We start from the raw sequence: 20,448 nt of genomic DNA, 5'->3' as shown, positions 1-20,448 counted from the left end.
TGTAGTAATTCATATAGTAAGTGTATATTCAAACCAAGCCCTAGAATTTCTGGTGAAGAGAACATTGGACAAACAAATCGATGATGATAATGCTTGGCATCCCTACCAGCAGTAGCACTACTTTCTGAGCCATAAAATAAAATTTTATATAGTAACATTTCCCGTGAAGTGCATTTTTAGATTTACTATGCTCTATTACAAAGCACTACCGAGCACTGCAAGAAAAACCTATCCATTCACTTAATGTGTGTGAAATCAAACATGTAGGATAACAATATGAAACTGCTAATTACTCCATTTTAAAAGTTTTGTATAGTTCAGCCTCATACAAGGAATTAAATAAGAACAACCAAAATGTCAGAAAGCAAAAAAATTCTTTCCCAAATGAGATAGATTATAAATCGAATAATATCAAAGGAAAGAAAGAGCTACAGAGAAGCTCTGTGAGCTGGGTACTTGAAGAGGTAGGTCCGACTCAGACAGCTGGACAACATTCCAGAGGAGAAAATGCAGGGACCAAGGCAAGATCCTCAAAGAGTTTTAGGAAGGCTGTGAATAAAGAAGTGGATCTGGAGCTGAGGACTCCGCAGGGAGGTGAACACTGGGACAGTGTGTGATTGTCCGCCCTTAAGGCTGCAGCCAGTTTATGGAGCAGCTCCTGTTCACTAAGTGGTTTGGAAGTAAGGGCATTCCTTGATGTTTAAGAAATCTACATGTGAATCATTCAATTAAAATATCGTATCCCATTAACCCTTGGCTAACTCATTTGGATAAAGAAGAATTTACCCAAAGTCATATTAAAATGTTTAAAGGGTTAAGTGAACACCAAGCATCAGGAAGACCAGAGGCACTACATTAGGCAAAGAGAATATTACACTATGAAATAAAAATTCTAAATAAAACAGAGCCCTTTGGCATGGGCCTCAGAAAAATGACACCTCCCTCTTCACGATCCCCACTCATTCATTCACTCGATCTTGAATATTTTCTACTAAATATAGTTGTGGCTGTTCCCTTCTCTCCACTTTCCCAGGTAAAACCCCAACCTACATCTATGCTTTCTGCAACTATCACAATCATTTGCTTGAGTGCCTTCCAGTTTCTCCCTCTTCTAAACACAGAGCAGCACATCTCTTTTTTATGGTATAAGTAACCAATTAAGACTTAATGGGCTTTGTATTTCTCTTAAGATAAAAAAGCAAAACTTCCCAAGGTGTTGATGCAACTGATGCTCCCGCCTTCCCGGGTACTGGAATTTACTTGATCCTAAATCCTGGCTCCAAAGCTGGTTCTCCTGGATGCTCTAGGACTTTAATTCCTGTACCCGAGGGCTGCACTGGTAAAAAAGGCTAGAAGGCTCATCTTTCTAGTCAACTCAGGTATCCATTCTTTTAGCAGACCTTTTTGATAGGATCACAGGTCCACCAAGCACTGGTGTGTAGCTCTTTATCAAGAGGTAAATTCAGGCAATAATTCAACAATCATCCCCTTTAGTTTACTGTAAACTAGCCAGGCATAGGGAAAACAGCCTTCTTGTTCATCCTCTGCATGTAGCACATAATTCACAGTTTAAATCAAAAGATGTATTCAAGGGCTGGGGATGTAGCTGATTCATCCTCTGCATGTAGCACATAATTCACAGTTTAAATCAAAAGATGTATTCAAGGGCTGGGGAATGTAGCTGAGATATGCTGCACCTGCCTGGCGAGTACTAGGTCCTGAGTTTGATCCCCAGTACCAGCAAAAACAAAACAAAGCAAAATGATGTATTCCATAAAAAGTTACTAAGTGCATTAATTCATGAACAAAGCCCTAGTAAAATGTGACTGGGAAGCTCTGAATACAACTGGAGTATCATTATTTAGATATTAAGGGTAAAGATAATAAAGAACCAAGAAATTACAACTTTGTCCCATCTGACCAATATCCAGTAACTGTAGCATGTGGGCTTGAGAAAACCCCTTTATAGATACAAGATTAAATATCAACTAACTCACGTGTCTTGAACAGGACAATAAAATTTCTGAAAGCAAGAATGTATTCACATTGGGCCAAGTGTAGCATACGCTATTATATGAATACCTTGGCCTCCACTAATGTGAGGCTACAAGTCTGGGGATGTGAACCCTTCTGGCCAGAACCTTGGAGCAATGGTGGCAGAGAACTGGTTTCATTTGTGTACTGAGTGACCTGGGTCTCTGGACTTCTCTGATTATCAGTGTTCTCATTTAACAAAAACTAGAAATAATCTTACTATGGCAAGGTGGAATTGGGACAAAATTATGTTACTACTTCAATTGGACAATCTTGTACTTATTTTAAACCATTGGCCTATATTCACTTTGACTCACTGATGACAAATATTTGACGTAGAATTATTTCATTGTAACAAAGTCTTTGTTTCAGCTTTGTAAAGATAAGGTATTTTCCTATCAGCACTTTGGTGTTTTTACTTAATCCTCAAAACAACCCCCTGAGGTAGGTAATGCTGTATCTCCAATTTACAGATGAAGAAACTGAGGCACTAAACGTCCAAGTAACTTGGCCAAGATCTCATACCTGGTAATTACAATACTAATGAAAGCAAATATTTACATGGTGGTGTGTTGGGCCAACACGATTCTAAGTGTTTTCCATGTATTACTCCAAGGTCTAACAAATTATAAAGTGGATAGCATTATTGACCCCACTGAGGGAAACATGGCACAGAAAAATTAAGCCACGTGTTAGATTACACAGCTGGCAAGTAGCGTTAATCTAATGCTGCACTTCCTCCTATTTACCAGTGGCATTCATCCAGCACCCTATTCATCTGAGTGAAGTTTCTAGATAAACATTCATCTCTTTAATAAGCAAATTTACTTTTTACGTACTTCCTTCAAGTCAATCTACAACTTCCTATATTTGGCAAAGCGCGCTACATACCGTGTAGCTTTTTCCTGATGCCATGAGTCAGTGTTACAGTTGCTGTACTCTGTCTGTCTGCTCTACCTCTAGTTTTTATTTTAATTTTTACAGGAGAGCTTTTACTGTCTTGTTTCTAGATATGAGCCAGTCAGATATCATGTTTAACACTGACCTACTGACTGCTTTGAAGCTAGGATTCATGTCCATTATAAATATTCCCAATGTACGCTTTAATAAGCCCTCAGGTTGATGATTCTCATTATGACTGTTCAAGATTTTACTTAAGAGGAAAGGAAGACTAATAAAAAAATACAAGTAATTATTTTGCCAAATGAAAAGTAATGCACTGTATTCAGGGCTTATATTCTTTTTTTATTTTCCTAATTTTGATACATATCAGTCACATGAGTATGTTTAAAGTTCACTTTCTACTGGAAGATCAAATCTTCCAAAAATATAGGACTTATTCCCAAGCCCACCTTATCCTCAGGCTAACACTTTCTGTTCCCTCATTCTGCTTTCTGTTTACTTACCTGTCTCTCCCACATAGAACATAAGGCAAATAGTTAACCCATATTCCCTATACACCTACCACTATTCAATGAAATTTTCCTATGTTAATTCACACAAGGTTTACAACCACTTCCCTTTAAAAGTGAGGACCCAAGGTGCAAAAACATTAAGTAACTTGTCAGTGGATCCATATTGATTGGTGGGGGGAGCTAGGATAATCTGATTGGAGAGTCTTGAGTCCTCTAATCTCGGCTCCACTGACTCTGACAATAGTTATAAGAGAACTGTACTTTTGTTCTGTTTACTGCTGAATACCGAGATGCTCAGTAAACATGTAGTGATGACTAAATGAACTTTGAGTTCCTCTCTACCTATCCAGGTGCTCAACTCATTTGAGCTTCAAACTCAAAGTGTAACTGGCTTTGACATGAAGAGCAACAATCTAGGCTCTTCTTTAACATCCTTCACAGGGTAGGTTGAACTTTCTTTAGACCCATCCTCACCTGTCATGAAGCCTGGACCCATCACATGTTCAAAACATACTCATTGAATGAATGAGTCTGTTACTGTATCAGATCTGTTGCCACACACAAAAGTTCATGACCAAGTAGCATGACAAGAGGGTGGCTTACAAACTGCTCTTGACTCAATCAAAAGATTTATTTTACCTTTTAGTAAATGACCATGGAAAATACACAACTCTAACATTTAGTGTGTTTTTAGCTTTAACACATTCATGACAGAGCCATAACTTAAATGTCTCACTACTGGGCAGCACTGAATCACTGGTGATACATGAACGACTGTCCCATCAGGCAGCATGAGACAGTCATGTGTGTATCACTGGTGATTCAAGCCAGCAGGAATGTGTTAAATGTGAATCAATATATAGGTAAAGGGTACTATGTGCCTGGCATAGAGTATGAACATTTTATCTTGAAAACAGTTCCATGAGGCAAGTGCTAATATCAGGCCATTGTATAGATTTTAAAAACCTGACTAGAGGGCCACCGAGGTAAAATGTTAGACCTAGGAACCAAACCCTTGTGAGTACACCTCCAAAACCTAATTCTTGCAAACCACATTGTACTGTCACTCTTTTGTAACTCATGCCCTATGTTATCATTTATATTTAGATGTCCTGGTAAAGCCTCATGCATTCATAGGTGCATTGAATCTTTTGATTCAACCAAGAGCAGATTTTAGGACATAGGACTTTTGGGGAGGTGTCTGGATTATGGAGATGTGATACTCATCAATGGATTAAACTCCCTCCTTCCTCTACTGATCTCTCCTCTTCTCCCCCCCACCTTGGCTTTGCTGCCATGCAGAGCTGTTTCTCCTCTGCCATGTCCTTCTGCCATGCTGCCCTGCAATGGAACCAGCAATGAGAGATTGAAACCTCTACAATCTGTGAGCTAAAATAAATCTTTCCTCTTTATAGTTGCTGGCATTAGGAATTGTGCCTCAGCAATGAGAAAGTAAAGACACCATATAGTAACAGCTTACATCATAATATAGACTGAATTGAAATAGTTTCTACCTACCAAAGATTTTGAAATTAAAATAAAACCTGCAAATTCAATATCTCATTTTCTGTAAAGAGAAGCTTCATTGACCAGTTCATTTAACAAAAGTCATTTAACAAGAATTTGTTGAGTACCTGCTATATCCCTGACACTCTTCCAGATTCTGGTAACACAACAATGGTAAAACAAACACAGCACCTGCCTTTACAGAAAGTGTCCAAGGAAGAAGCAGAAAGGAATTAGGCAAAACAAAGAGAATGAGATCTTGGTAAGGGAGAGGTGGGGGGGAAGTCCATCCCAGGCAGTGTAAGAAATAGGTTAAAGAACTCCACAAAGGAGACAGTGTGGTAGAAACAGCCAAGATGAACTGATGAGGGAAGGTTTAACTGATGCCTGGATTAGGGTAATGGGAGATATTTGCAAGATTTCAGGGGAAGAAAATACTTTTTTCCTCTGGTACTGGAGATTGAATCCAGGGCATTCACACGGAGCTATATACCCAATCCCTTTTTAATTTTGAAACAGGGCTTAACAATAGTGAGAGAAATGGATCAGATAGGGGCAGGCTAAAATCAGGGAAGCCAGAGACATGTTAAATATAACCAAGGCACTACTGGAATTTGTAAGATAGTGAGAAAGGAGACAGTGGTGTGGGAATTGATTCAACCTCTGTTTAGAGAGGACAGCCTTGCCAATTTATGGAGATGTAGAGGAAGAGGCTGTGTCAAGGATGCTGCCCAAGATATGATTTTGGTAACTGGATAGTGACACCCAAGATTGGAATGCAAGTCTGGTAGGGGTGAGGAAAAATGGCATTTACATTTAGGCTTGTATGTTTGCGGAGTTAACTGGCAGTTGGGTCTTGGGACCTGTTTCTTAAGGGAGCAGTAGAGGCTGAGATGGAGACTTTCTGGTCATCAACAGAAGGTGACTGAAAGCATGGAAGTAAATGAACTCATCCAGATGGAGAAGAAAGGCATGCAGAAAAGCCAGAGCAGTATCATGTCAAAGGGCGGCAAAAAAGTGATGCTGACAAAGGAGATTAAGAATAAGCCTTCAGCGGCATCGGGCAGGCCCTACTTAACCAGAACAGTTCCTTTCTCGAACTGGAAGCGGCATCAAAAACACTGTTGATGGCACTTTCCCAACGATTCCATCCGTCCAGTCCAACCCCATCTGCTTGGAGGAGTCTGGCTCAACACTAACTCACCTAAGGGAGAGACAGCCCGCATTCTGTCCCTAACTTATGAGTGAAGGAGGCTTCTGAGGCCTCGGCGGCTGCGCCACTAGGACTTGAGGGTATCTCCCCTGAGACCCTGCTTCAAACGGCAGGCTGGCCCAGAGGAACACGATCTGCCCCACTCACCCGCTGGAGGGACAGACCCTCCTTCAAACTGTTCTTATTGTAGCTGGTGCGGTCACTCGCTGCTCTGGGCCGGGGTCCTGCCCTCCCGTTAGTTCTCACTCGGTGTCCTCAATCCTGGCTGCACAGCGGCCCGCCGCACCGTTGGGTTTTCGGTCTTCCCTTAGGCCACCAACCGGCGCCATCTGAGCCAATGCCAACACTTCTTCTTTCACCTCGCTGAGACACTTATCCAATCAGGAACGACTACGCTGCCAAGTGCAGAGCGCCATAGCGACGGATGACGCCTGTCAGTTGCCTCAGCAACCAAAGAACGCGCAGGGTCCAACCCCAAGGAAAAGAGGCGGCAAGGGGCGCTCAAGGATGTACTGCGGCCTGAGCCTGAAATACACCTGCTTATGAACCAGTCTCCTACACGTTGTGAATTTTCCTGGATTCTGGGTGCTCAGCCTCCGGTTTTTTAAAATAGGTGAGGGGACAGTTTTCATTTTGGAATGTTTCAAGAATTGCTACACTGTCAAATCAATTCTTCTCCAAAGCAGATTTAATTTGAAAAGAAATCAGTGCAATGTGCTAAATACCTTTAATATGGCACAAAATATTTTCAGTTACTCAAGCGTACTGGATGTTTCAAGCAGCAAGAAAATGGTGTGAAAATAAACCTCAGAATCAAGGGATCTGTATGGTACGGTGCAACAATCACTACTAGCTCATTTTGTGTCCCTTGGACAAGTCACTTCAACTTTTTTTGAAAGGCTGCAGTTTTTATTGTAGTTTAAAAGAAAAAAACAGGCAACGCTTGCTGAAATCCCCCAAAACTTGATTTAAAATGAATCATGGCCTGATGTCTCTGTTTTGAGTAAGTATCACAGTGGGACAACAGTACTTGGATGTGTAATTTATCAAGCACATTTTTAATTTAAAAAATATAATACTTTAGGAATGCAGAAAGGTTAAATTAAAGCCAAATTCAGGTGAATATGACACTAATTAAAATTTAGAGCATAAAACCATGAGAATGTTTTTTTTTTTTTTTACCGGGGATTGAATTCGGGTCCTTGAGCTTGCAAGGCAGGCCACCGAACCACTGAGCTAAATCCCCGGCCCCATGAGAATGTTACCAATAAAAAAAAATCCCAAAAGGTGAAAGGAAGATTGATGCTGAGTAAAAAATATTCTACACAATCTAATCATTAAGCACTAAGTAACAATGACTCCTGTCTGTTTTCAAGTCGTAATCTTCAGCAATATATGGAATGTAACTCACACCTTTCTACTTCTCTGTAGAAGAAATAAAGTGTCTTAATTAATATTTTGGCTTTCTCTAAAAGTGATTTTAGGGGCCAGGAATTTAGGTCAGTGGTTCTGCTGCTTGCCTTGCAAGTGCAAGGTCCTGAGTTTGATCCCCAATACACACCAAAATAAATAAATAAATTAATTAATTAATTAAAAAATAAAAGTGACTTTAAACTGTGTAGATGTAAAAGGTATAAAAGACACCAGCTCTAGAAGAGAGGTACACTAACATCTCCAAGTGTTAATGGTCCAAACTGTGCTCTGTAATGTGCTATGTGTAAAAGACCAAAGCAATCACACCTGTCCAATACTTACAGTTTATGTAGTAGGACTCAAATCTGAGACCTAATAACTTCATTTTGTTCTCTATTTTTTTTATTATGCTAAAATGCATATACACCAATTATATACTTCAAAAGTAAACTACAAAATTTTAACTGTAGAATAAAAAAAAGTAACAATAAGCACTGAAATAGATAGGGTCAACTCAAACAAGAAGATAAATCACTTCCTCAAACTTCTAAAATGCCTCTAGACCAACGGTTTAAGGGCAAGAAAAGGTTACTTCAAACACAGTCACCCTCCCACACAGCTGAAGAGAAGGGCTGAGAATGATGTAGCCTTGAAAGCAGAAGGTACAGTAGAATATGAAGTAACTAGGCTTTGAAAAAAAGCAGGTTTTCCAAATAACAGAAACATTTAAATAAAAGCATGGAGACTGGAATGTCAAGGTTAGATCAAACAGAAATGAGAAAATCATGGTTCCCTTTCCTCTTTCCTGGTTAAAAAAAAAATTGATGTTTGATAGATGGGAATTATAAATTGACAAAAACACTTTTCCTAACATCAAACTTTCACATGAAATGTCCAAAACTATTAAGCACCCTAGCCCATCATACTTTCATACATTATTAAATTCATAAAGTATCAGAAGTTTCTCAGTACAAAAAACATGAAGAAAGTGTTTATATATATATTATATATACATATAATTACATACTAATATATTATATATACATAGATATATTACAGAAAACAGACAAGACTTATTTGCTATTGAGGAAAAAATATGTAGTAAAATTAGCCATTAACAACAACAATAAAAAACAAGCAGAGCCTGCCTATAATTTCAGTACTATCATGCAAATGACTACACATCACCCAGGAAAATAGTCTTAAAATAAGGAAAAAAATAAACCAGCTTTGTAAAAAGGACTTCATTTTCAACAATTCTTTAAAAAAAAACAAAACAGGAAAAAGCTTTAATTTTAAAGAGAAAATGGTAGAGGCTGACAAAGCTAAGGCTAGCATTAACAAAGGGTATTTTCAAAAATTCTTAACTATGAAAATTCCATTGTGAAATACTATTTCATTTCACCTTTTCCCCCTCTTTTCTTTCTTCTCCTAAAGTATACAAATATTAGGAGGCAGGCAGAACATACCAATCACTCATTTTCAATCCCTATCTCATCTCAAGCTGAGAAAGATATACAGCTCTTCCAATAAAATACAAAGTAAAGACAATAGCCAACAATTAATTAAGTACACTTTTATTGCTTTCAACTTTATTAATATCTACAAAAAATAGGATTTTTTTCACAATTACAAAACAAATGTGAAAGGCAGGACGGTTCACATTATAGACTTAGATAGACTTGAACTTCATATAAATGAAAAATATCAATTCTACAATTTAATGTTCAATTTACTTTGGATTTTATTACAAAAGCAAATATCACTGTAATTATAAAAGTCATAAAAATTCTACTTAGAATGTGAAATTACACCAAGGTATCAAATATTACATAAATAAACAATAAAATTCATTATTTATTTAAACATAGTAAACATTGAAAGACCCTCTCACAAAAACAAAAACCTTGAATAATAAAGCAATGTAAGAAAAGCCACAGCACAAAAAACCAATCAATGTGCAAAAAACTGATTAAAAACAAAAGTGGGGCTTAACAATTACTCTAAAGTATGTGGTAATTTAAAAGATCTTTAGATGATTCCTTTCTCAACTATGTTTTTCTATAACTGACACACACTTATTTTACTTTCTGAAGTTAGAAGAGACTACATTAAGATTGCCAAATTTTGAAATTTAAACATTATTTTAAAGCTTGAATGTTCTTAGTTTTTAAATGTACCTTCTAAAAATAAATAACTGCTGAAATAAGACTACTGTATATGATAAAATGGCATGAATCTACATAAATAAAATTTAAAACATTAAGTTATTTAAAATAGTTTTGAATTGCAATGTTTTATCAATGGCTTACATATCTAAAATCGGAGCACTCTGAAACAGGATGTTTCATATGAGAAACTGTTAAACTGTAGAGCACATTTACAGAACTGATGTACACAATAAAAATCCTCTAAGTTGCAAGTTCTAGTATTAGAAGAGACCAGTTGTTTTTTTTTTTTTTTAACACAGAATTTTGAACCCGCCTTTGTGAAGGAGAAAGTCAGCTAGTGTACTCACAGAGAAACTGAGTATGTGGAAAAACAGACATGTTTTTGGATGAAGAAAACAGAAATAAAAGTTATTAATTTTGAGTGGTAAACAAATCTCCTTTATAAATATATGCATTAGCACATAAGAATTTTATCCAACACATTTTACAAAAGACTTGGCAAATATGAACACTGGTATGCCACAGCTTTAAACAACATGAGATTAAGATGGGTAACCACACACACACACACACACACACACACACACGTGCGCGTGCACACACTCACGCACACATGCATACAAATATGCTTTAGAAAGACTGTATCAGTATATCTAATATTAAAAATATATAGTCATCCTTTTATTGTAAGGAACTCAGCTCATTTTCTCAAAAGCTATTTTAGATTGAAACAGCAAATGAAAGTAAATTTCAGATGGTTAACATCAGAATTTATTATAGTCTTTGTAAACAGACATCTATAAATAAATAAAATAGGGTGGAGAAAAGAATATCCTGAGATGGCTCTGTGGCCAGGGTATTCAGTAGCACTAAGCTCCATTCTGAAAATCAAGGCATCTAAGAAAGTGCAGGGCTGTTGGTTTGAATTTATTTTGTAATGGAATATTCACAGGTTTAATTATTTTGCACCTTGAGGTAAATCAGTACACAGCAATTACTACTGCTCATATACACCTATTTAAGGCAACACTTAAAAATCAATATGTAGTAAATTGTGTCTTTCACTGTCTTGCAATGAATGCTATCCATGATCCCACTTAACACAAGCAGTTAATTACTTAAACACAAGTTACCTTAGTTCTTCAATGGAGTAGTCACATCAGATCATTTTGTTAATCAAGTAGTCAAAAGAAAGCAGAAGCCATTAGTAATTGGAGACAGTAGAACATTTTGAATGCTAAGTATTTTACAAGTTATGGATTTTCTAGCACTGGATAAATACTATACATAATTATATAAAATCAGAGAAAACATTATGATCCCAGATAGTTTTTAGTTTGAATTTTAAAATCACTTTCTATAAAATAAGTGCATTTGTTAACTCTTTGATGTCCAAACACAAGGAAATGATATGAGGAAATTTTCTTGTTCAGGTATATCAGGGGGAGTTAAAAAAAATAGCAGCAGATACCAGGGACTTTGGAACTGACTATGCTGCTATGAATAAAAAGTAATCACTTAAATGGAAGCACATAAATGATGATAAGCACCATGGGTAATACTCTGTCAATTGCCAGTAGAGTTTAAAACTCTTTTTCAGGCAGTACCAAATGATGCCAATTATATTTTCAAAGAAAAGCAGTTACATTTCCAACATCTCAGGTGAGGCACAAGTTTGATTTATTATTTTACTAGAATCTGCAGAAGAGAAAATTATATTAGTTATTATGTAATTGAGAATGGACTGAAAACACTTCAGAACTGCTAAAATAGCGGTTTTTGGCATTTTTCTGATCTTCTTTCAGGATCAATTATTCATACTTTTACTTTTAATTATAAATGACTAAAGGGGGCACTGGAATTTCACTAAAATTTTTTTCCTAATATACATGTTGCCATCTCCAGTATTTCTTTCTGTAGCTTCTCAATATTCACTTGGATTTCGCAAATTAGTCTCTTGCCAAATAAGTTTCACAATCCCATTCATCCAGTCCTACAAGCTTAACAGTAACGTTTATTTATTGAGTGTGGAACTAAGAGCATATAAAAGATGATTAAAATGATTTGCTAGAAGTTAAAAAGGCAGCTAAGAAAAACTAAATTAAAAAATAGTAACAAAAAATAGGAAGAATGCCATCAATTGAGCTACACGTAAGTCTAATTTTCTTTAAAAGACAAGTATGGCAGTGCTTTATATCAAAAATGCAAAATTTGTCAATTTCAGCTAATAAACGTAAATGTAACTGAGCACCAATTCTTTACAATTTACTCTATATTGGTTATCTTTTCAAATGTTTATATAATTAAGCATATCAATGAAAATAAATATTTAAAAATGAAATCATGGGGAATACCTATTAAATATAATCTATATAAGAAAAGTAACAGTAAGAAAATGAAAGGTAATTCTTAATAAAGTAATACTGATCATAACCCATGAAAGAATTGATTCCTGATTACTTGATCACACTATTTATAATGGAAATCTAATCAAGAACTTGAACCTGATACAAATTATTTCACTTTAAGAGAGCAAGAGCAAAGAATAGAGGATTTATGAATTCTAAAGAAAGTGTAAGTCTTGAGAAAATATTTCTCTAAAAAGGTAACAAAATTCATTGTAAACTGGCATTTTATAGCTTCTAAAATTCATAGTTACAACCGGCATGGATACTAAATTATAAATACCTAGCTTTGAGAATGATACCTACATATGGAAGTTTCAAGATTTAAAAAAAATTAAAAACTATAGTTCCTATACTGAAAGTCTCCACTGTTGTCCAATCACCTCTAGGGCCAAGAAAATGCCATCACTTGTGCAACACGGTGGGCAGCCACAGAAACAGCAAACAGAGAAGCTATGACATGTTGTGTTTTTCACAGCACTGACATAAGGACTCTGTTCTTCCTATAAAGTACTAAGCTAACCAAGGTGAAATAATATGTGAAAAATTTTAGACACTCAAGTAAAAATGATAAATATGTAAACTAAGTATGTACCACGTAAGGTTGGTATGAAGAGCTACTGATGAACAAAGAGATTCAAGAAAAGCCTACTGTGTATTTCTCCACATCATTCTACTGCAGAATAGAAAAGCTCTTTTCCGACAAAATAAATATTTGAATAATAACCATGTACCTCATTTCTAAGAGACCATTTCATTAATATACATAGTCTCCATGGTGCTTATAACAAACTTCAGGTATTATTTTAAAAAACCCAGTAGTCATGCATACACAGCATGACATACAACATTGTTATAGTGATATGACACACACACACACACACACACATTCTAGATATACATCTGTATCTATATATAATTCTGCTTGGGTCAGTTCTATAATGAAGTTTCAGCATCCATGTACTTCTTTGATGGTTCATCTTCAAAGTTTATTGTCACACTCATAGGTTTTTCAGGGCTATTTAAAACAAAGAATGAGAAAAAAAATTAAAAGAACAAATACTAGATTCTAAACATGGCCAACATTGAGTGTCTATGTTAAAACCTTTTGAGGTGATTATTCAATAACACTACTAACTCATGGCTTGCTAACTAAATTTTACTGCTCATTTTAGTACCAGTAACTCAACCAGAAAGTCATATATTAAAAATTCTTAGGGGCTGGGAGGTTTAGCTCAGTGGTGCCACAGCCTACCTTATAAGCACAAGGTCCAGAGTTCAATCCCTGGTACCAAAAAGCAAAAACAAAACAAACAAACATTCTTAGTTTTTCAAAAATTATGTCATCAACTGAAATTGATGTTTTTAAACTGAAGTTCTTTAAAATGAGTCAGTATATAACAATTTTTATTAGTTTTACTTCATACATAAACAAGAGTTGAAGCACTTGACTTTTATTTCACTGAAAAATCCACTAACATAAATCTCTTTTAATGTAGGTAAGTATCAAGTAATTTCCTTAAAAAAGTAACAAACTGGCAAAATTTCTTTTCCTAAATTTGGCTCACCAGCACAATACTTATTTTACATTTTTAAATTAGTATGATACACAAGGTCTCCTTACATGTTACAATACTTATTTTACATTTTTAAATTAGTATGATACACAAGGTCTCCTTACATATGGATTTAACTGGTTGATTTGTCAAGACACCTGGATTTTTTTTAAAAAATGGAAAAAGTAGAGAAATACATTATTGCTTGCTGCCTTCTCCAAATAAACAGAAAAGACAACCCAACATTTTTCTGTCAGAATGACATTTCCAAACATTATCCTTATTCTCATGTGATTTGGAATAGAGGAGTTAAACGCTCACTTCAGCAGCACATATAAAACTGGAATAAAGGAGTTAAATCAATGAAAGGTATAAGTATAGAGATATGTTAATATTACTAGAAGGCCTTTATTTTTATCATAACTATGTAACATCTTGGGCCAAGAGTGTGAAAACAGTAACCAATAGTAAAGAGATCAGTGAGGTTCTTGCTGTATGATCCAAAATGACAAAAATTCAACTTTAAAACTTTGCAAGGTATTACACACTGGTAATCGCAGCACTCAGGAGGCTAGGGTAGGAGCACTGTGAGTTCGAACCCAACCTGGATAATTTAGCACAACCCTATCTCCATACAACAGACAAAAACTTACAGACAAAAAATAGAAATTTAAATAGGAAATACTACAGCTTAGAAAACTAAAACTCAAGAAACAATGATAGAAAAATAAAACATGCTGCTGACAGAAATGTAGAAAGGGGTTCTATAGGTAGACGGCAAGAATGAGAAAAAGCTAATTAATTATCACCAGGTAAGAGTTCAGATAGACAGTAATTAACAGATTAGCCACATGGCTGCCTTCTTGGGAAGGTCTTGACCTGAAGCTCAAGCAAATTTATTACCATACCCAACAAAGCATCTGACACAAGGTAAACCTAAGACAATAGCTGTGTATGTCTTGGAAGACATATTTCACTTCTTCAGAGACCTGAGAATAACAGTTCGAAAAACAATCAAAATAGAATTCCCAAGGTTTCAGGCCACGTAGTGAGGGTGAAGAAAAAAGTGCTACCTAAGAAGAAATATAAGTAAAGGGTTACATGAGTTTTAATACATGGTCCATTATAATGGCCTTTATATTAATGAATTTAATTTCTTGCAAATATCCCCAGGGAAACATTTACCTTACCTAAAGAAGTGATACACTAAAGCCAAGCCAAGCAAAGCAAAACAAATCAAAATATAAGAAAGAAAAAAACTGTTTTGTTTCCCCCCATGGATGAGCAAAAAGCATGACTGAGACAGTGTTCAATTAGAATATTTATTTACTTTCTAGTAATTATCATTCTTTGTGTTTTTTAACCATTTACTCATCTATGCTGCCACATGAAAATTTATTTTTCATAAAAACAGTTTAAATTCTTTTTTGAAATATGCAACCACATAAATTTAAAAATTATATAACAGAATCATTACTGGTACCTGATCAGTTAATAATAATAAATTGATAAAAGAGAGAAGTGAGGAAGAGAGGCAGGAATGTTGATTTTGCTAAGGCAAATATGAATTGGGGAAGTAAAGTGTTAATATTTTACTGTCTCTGGAGGTAAACTGAACACTGGCAATGGGTTGAAAATGCATAAATAGTTATAACTACCTCGTGTTAGATCTGGTTACTTTGGCATTCTCAGTATTCATGGAAAGTGCCTTCCACTGTGCAGTTTTGGCCATTTCATCTGATATATTAACCACTGAGGGATCAACACTGAGGAACAAATACACTTTATGGTTAGTATACAGTATTTGCAAAGCATTAATACTGTCATTTTTATATCTATATAACTATTTGCTTTCATCAGCATAAAATAAAAAAAACCACTTGTGATGCATTTAAATCAAGGCATTAAAATTCTGGAGTTCAATTTGTAAAGACCTCATGAAGAATTACATCTTCCTTTATGATTAAAACTAAGCATAAAATTAAATGAGCAAAATTCAGCTGGGCATGTGGCTCATGCCTGTAATCCCAGTATTCAGGAAGGTGAGGTAGGAAGACTGACATAAATTCAAGGCAAGCCTGGACTTCATAGCAGGACCCTGTCTCAAACAAACAAACAAACAAACAAACAATATCTTTAGAATTGCTTTAAGAATTTGATTTGGGTTTCAGTAGTACTTCAGCAGTACTCCAGTAATGATGCCCTCTGGTCACCTTGGCTATATAGTATTGAGATAATATAAAAGATATATTAATATGCTCAAATATAAAACCAGAATAAATTAGAAACCTTTCATAATTGGCATACATTTCAGTCTCCTAAATAAAAATCCACAATATACAAGAAAAAATTATAATGGAAAAAAAAAAAACCCAAAGCAAGACACACTGCAATCCTAACTGCTTGAGAGGCTAAGGCAGAGCAGTATGTTCAGGGCCAGGTAGGCAACACAGCAATAAAATGTCCTTATTTGTCATAGTCTATATAAGTCATTCAAAAAAGAACAATGACACTTTGCAACTAAGAACAAAGTTCTAAAAAGTATTAAAAATACTAGAAAAGCTTTATAAGTCCCATTTGGGCTGGCATTCACATTTTTAGTGTCAATGTGCACTAAAAACAATCATGCATTCTTTTTGTGGTACTGGGGATCAAACTCGGGACCTTATGCTTTAAGGCACCACTGAGCTAAATCCCCAGCTCAAATGTATCAAAATCAAAAGAATATACTGTCCATTTCTTATAAGGGATAAATGTCACAATTCTATGTGTCTATGAACTACTGCAAAAATGAATGAAAGACCCTAAATCCAATAATAATGACATCATAAATAGTTAATTTAGGGCTCAAGGTTATCAGTCACAAGTAGTATGAAAGTTCCATAAGGTGAACAGAAATATCTTCAAGTCTTTTTTTCCTTACTAAAAGAAAAACATTTCATGCAATCAAGCTACATATACAAACAGCGTCAAATTAGATGTTAACATGATAGTGGTGAGGTCATGATGACTAAATAGCAGTACTAGCTCTGATGATAATGTTAAGTCAAAATGCTGTTTAAAATTTAAGATTATTGGGGCCAGGGGATTTAGCTCAGTGGTGTTGCACCTGTCTCACAAGCTCAAGGTCCTGAGTTCAATCAAAAAAACAAACAAAAAAAGTAAGACTACAGAGAAATGTGATGGAGGCACGGAAGAGTCTCACCCAAGTTCACAATGGCAGGGCAGTGCAGCCTGCAACTCCTCCTAGGCAAGCATTTATTCACTAGGTTGCTGACTTAAAATAACTGAAGAGAGAATGAATTCCCAATGTAGTTTCTAGCTTCTAAACTTTTCTAAGTAAGAATTTTCCCATTAACAGAAATTAACACCCTTTTCTGAATAGAGTATATATTTTATCTCAAAATAAAACTAGATAAAAAGTTTGTCTTCATTATATAAATTATTTTCATATTTCAGAGAGCTTTATATTTTCCAAATGTTTTCATATAATATCTCATTTAATCTACATGGCAAGTAATCCAAAACTATTTAAGAAGAAAAGTTCTGGCAAAAAATAGGAGCCATTTTTTGGCATTCTTGATGTTTCCTTCCTTTTTGAACAGGGTTTCACTATGTAGCCCACACTGGCCTTGAACTTGAAACAATTTTCCTTGCCTCAGCCTCCCCAGGTCTGGGAATACAGGCCTGTACCACCCCACCTGGCCTCTTGACATTTCCATTTTTAAGAAAAGCAGTATTAACAGTGAATCATGTCACCAGTTTTAAAAAAAAACAAACAACAAAAGAAAAAACTCAGGTATCTATTCTCTTTGGTACATACCAGACAGTATAAATTCCATTTTAAACTTGTGAAGTTCAGTTATACTGAGAAAATGATAAAGCAGGACAGAAATCAAGTGATAAGTAACCTTAGGAAACTGAGTTACTAATCAGCTTCATGGCAGTTCCTATACCCTAACCCTACTTTAGAGATACAACCAATAAAATTCATATAACACACATTTATAAAACCCAGCAAAACAGTCCATCATAACTGAATAAATTAAGACTGCTACACTTGGCACTGAATTTAAAACGTATGAAAGGCTATACTTTCAGGGATCATTTCTATAGTGTGCAAAGTATATTAAGATTTAAGGGAGGCATTGGGGATTTAGCTCAATAGTTCCGCCACCTGCCTCACAAGCACAAGGACCTGAGTTCTATCCCCGGTACCAAAAAATTAAAAAATAAATAAATAAATAAACAAACAAACAAATAAATAAATAAATAAAATAAAAAACAAGATTCAAGGGAGCTGGGCATGGTGGCATGCCTGTAATCCCAGTCCTCGGGAGGCTGATGCAGAAGGATGGCTGTGAATTCGAGGCCAGCCTGGGCTATAGTGAGCTCAAGACCAACCTGAACTACACAGCAAGACCTTGTCTCAAAAAAAACAAACAAGATTCAAGGGGAAATCATGAAAAAGTAACATAGAATACCAATGGTAGAAACGAATAGCAAAAGGCACAGAAGACAATTAACTTGATTAATTTATCACAGCTAACCAACATGCAACAAGACCAAATGTGACCCTGTAAACCCCCCTGCCAAAAAAAGATGAAAAAATTACTGAAGCAAATTAGTTAAATACTGTACCAATGAACCTTTCCCAACTGGTCAGAGAAGGAATTTACATACAGTGTGCACACAACTGAATTCTCAACTCTAAACAGCTAATCAGAAATGTAAATGTGTAGAAATACAAACCAAAATGTAGACAAATAATATATGTTTTTAATTTTTTAAACTACAAAAAATACATTTCCCAAACTCTCACCAAAATAATATATGACCAACTATAAATGCAACCTGCTGCCAATAATGAAAGTATACTCTTGGAAACTAGGAGTGCTGCAGAGCCTCTACACCAGTAGATATTGGAAGGTTATAAGAAAATGGACTATAAATGTTTTATTTTCCAACACACACTCATCCTAGCCCAGCTGAAGAAAGGAAAAAGGAATACTATTTTGACTAGAAAAATGGATGGGATTATTTTGACATCTGTATATTGGTTTTAAATTTCCTTGTAACAAGTGGAATGAAGACAAGTGAATCTTGGCTTGGCATGACAGTTTAAGGCTCTCATCCAACTCTAGATTTTCTTCATTCTTGGTAGAATCTGGGTAGAAAGGCACCAAGAGACCTCCTTTTCCAACTGTGTGAAGTGTCTTTTCATTCATATGCCAAATTTTTACCATCTTTTAAAAACAGAAAGCACTAAAGTATTACATGACTTATCCATGTCCTTGACACAGGTATGAAATACACTGCTTTACAAAATAAAGTTATATCTCACCTGTATTTGAGGGCCTTAACTGGAATTTGCAAGAGACTTCTGCCTTCAAATGGAAGGTGCACAGTATCGTCATCCTCTTGAAGCATTCGTTCAGCTTCCTGTGGAACACATATGTGAACAGATTATTTTTCCCAGAATATTTCCAAGAGGACAGGTACTAGAACACCTTAAAGACTTAAGACACTCAAACTGACATTACTTAAACGTAATATATCTGACATAACTGAAAATTTCATTTTATAATTATGAACTCATAGCATGAATTGAAAACTACTTACAAAGATTAATTTTTTTTTGGTATTGGGGATCGAACTCAGGACATTGCACTTGCAAGGCAGGCAGTGGCACCACTGAGTTAAATGGGTGTAACATTCATTTAATGGGTGTTAACATTGATTCTGAAAGTGAATCACTACTATTTGAAATCAATTTACATAAATTGAAGCATCAGTTATTACATAGGTATGTAATGAGAGAAAATTTCATGAAGTCTCTTGTTTTTCATCATAATACAATATGACTAAAACCTCATTTTGATAAGGCAGGATTTTTCAACCTTAGCAATACTGACATTTAGACTAATAATTCTTTGTTGTAGGAGGTAGCCCTGTGTATACATATAACAGACTTTGCAGCTTCCTAGCTTCTACCCACTGAATGTCCAGCTGTGACAATCAACGGTGTCTTGTGCAGATGATATGCTGGAAGCTGAGAACCAAATGTGCAGCAGAGATTCAAATTATGACATGTTACTAATGGGGTAGGCAATATGGTAATACAGGCGAGACCAATTTCATACTCTTCTTACTAATAGAAATCCTACTATTTGCAGGTAGCAGTGTGGCCTAATTTTTAACATAAAACAAAGAATCAACTGGCTACATAAACTTCCCAGCATTTCTTGCAAACGGGGGACACATGGTACAAACAAATTATTTTGGAAAGACCCTCGAAAAAATGACAATAAAATAAGGGCCATTTTGCCTTCTGGCCCTTCCTTCTTCTTGCCTGTCCAAAGCTAACTTGATACCTGGAATTCAGCAGCCATTTCTGACCCAGGAGGCAAACTGGAGGAGGGAAGAAATCCACATCTCACCTGCCAAGAGCAGGAGGAATATAATAAAGGGCCCTGACAACTCTATGGAGCTGCATCACCAGGACACCTACTTTTGAGACTTCGTTTACTTGGAGAAATACTTGCATTTAAAAGTCACTTTTACTTTTAAAAAAAGGTCAATTTCATGTTTGATTTCCATTATGTACCAATAAGCCTTATTTTAACTGATATAAGAAATGACAAGCAGGTAACCTGACCTAAGTATTTCATAAATAAATTATATCCTGTAAGAAACACTAATATGTATTTACATATTAACTTGAAGGAAAACAAA

The 20,448-nt window shown here is 35.6% G+C and overlaps 2 protein-coding genes across 7 annotated transcripts in view; both read right to left on the bottom strand.

The window, feature by feature from the left end:
* Nek10 (NIMA related kinase 10) overlaps positions 1 to 6,510 on the bottom strand; it is a 237,548-nt gene extending 231,038 nt beyond the window's left edge. For 3 of the 4 annotated variants that reach the window (XM_010638285.3, XM_010638286.3, XM_010638287.3), the window contains exon 1: positions 6,316 to 6,510. The gene's annotated coding sequence lies outside the window, so the exon portion shown is untranslated. The remainder of the gene's footprint in view (positions 1 to 6,315) is intronic. The other variant, XM_010638288.3, reaches the window with a different exon arrangement.
* A 2,839-nt stretch (positions 6,511 to 9,349) lies between these two features.
* The window catches only part of Slc4a7 (solute carrier family 4 member 7), a 71,453-nt gene continuing 60,354 nt past the window's right edge, over positions 9,350 to 20,448 (bottom strand). For 2 of the 3 annotated variants that reach the window (XM_010638284.2, XM_033757083.1), the window contains exons 23-25: positions 19,058 to 19,155; positions 15,372 to 15,479; positions 9,351 to 13,175 (exon numbers count right to left, since the gene is read on the bottom strand). In XM_010638284.2, coding sequence (XP_010636586.1) covers positions 13,094 to 13,175; positions 15,372 to 15,479; positions 19,058 to 19,155 — 288 coding nt within the window. In that variant the 3' untranslated portion in view covers positions 9,351 to 13,093. Of the gene's footprint in view, positions 13,176 to 15,371; positions 15,480 to 19,057; positions 19,156 to 20,448 lie in introns of all 3 variants that reach the window. The other variant, XM_010638283.2, reaches the window with a different exon arrangement.

Source organism: Fukomys damarensis, unplaced genomic scaffold (genome assembly GCF_012274545.1).
Source record: "Fukomys damarensis isolate Sample0158 unplaced genomic scaffold, DMR_v1.0_HiC HiC_scaffold_28, whole genome shotgun sequence".
Classification (NCBI taxonomy): Eukaryota; Metazoa; Chordata; class Mammalia; order Rodentia; family Bathyergidae; genus Fukomys; species Fukomys damarensis.
This window is presented reverse-complemented; position numbering and strand designations above follow the sequence as displayed.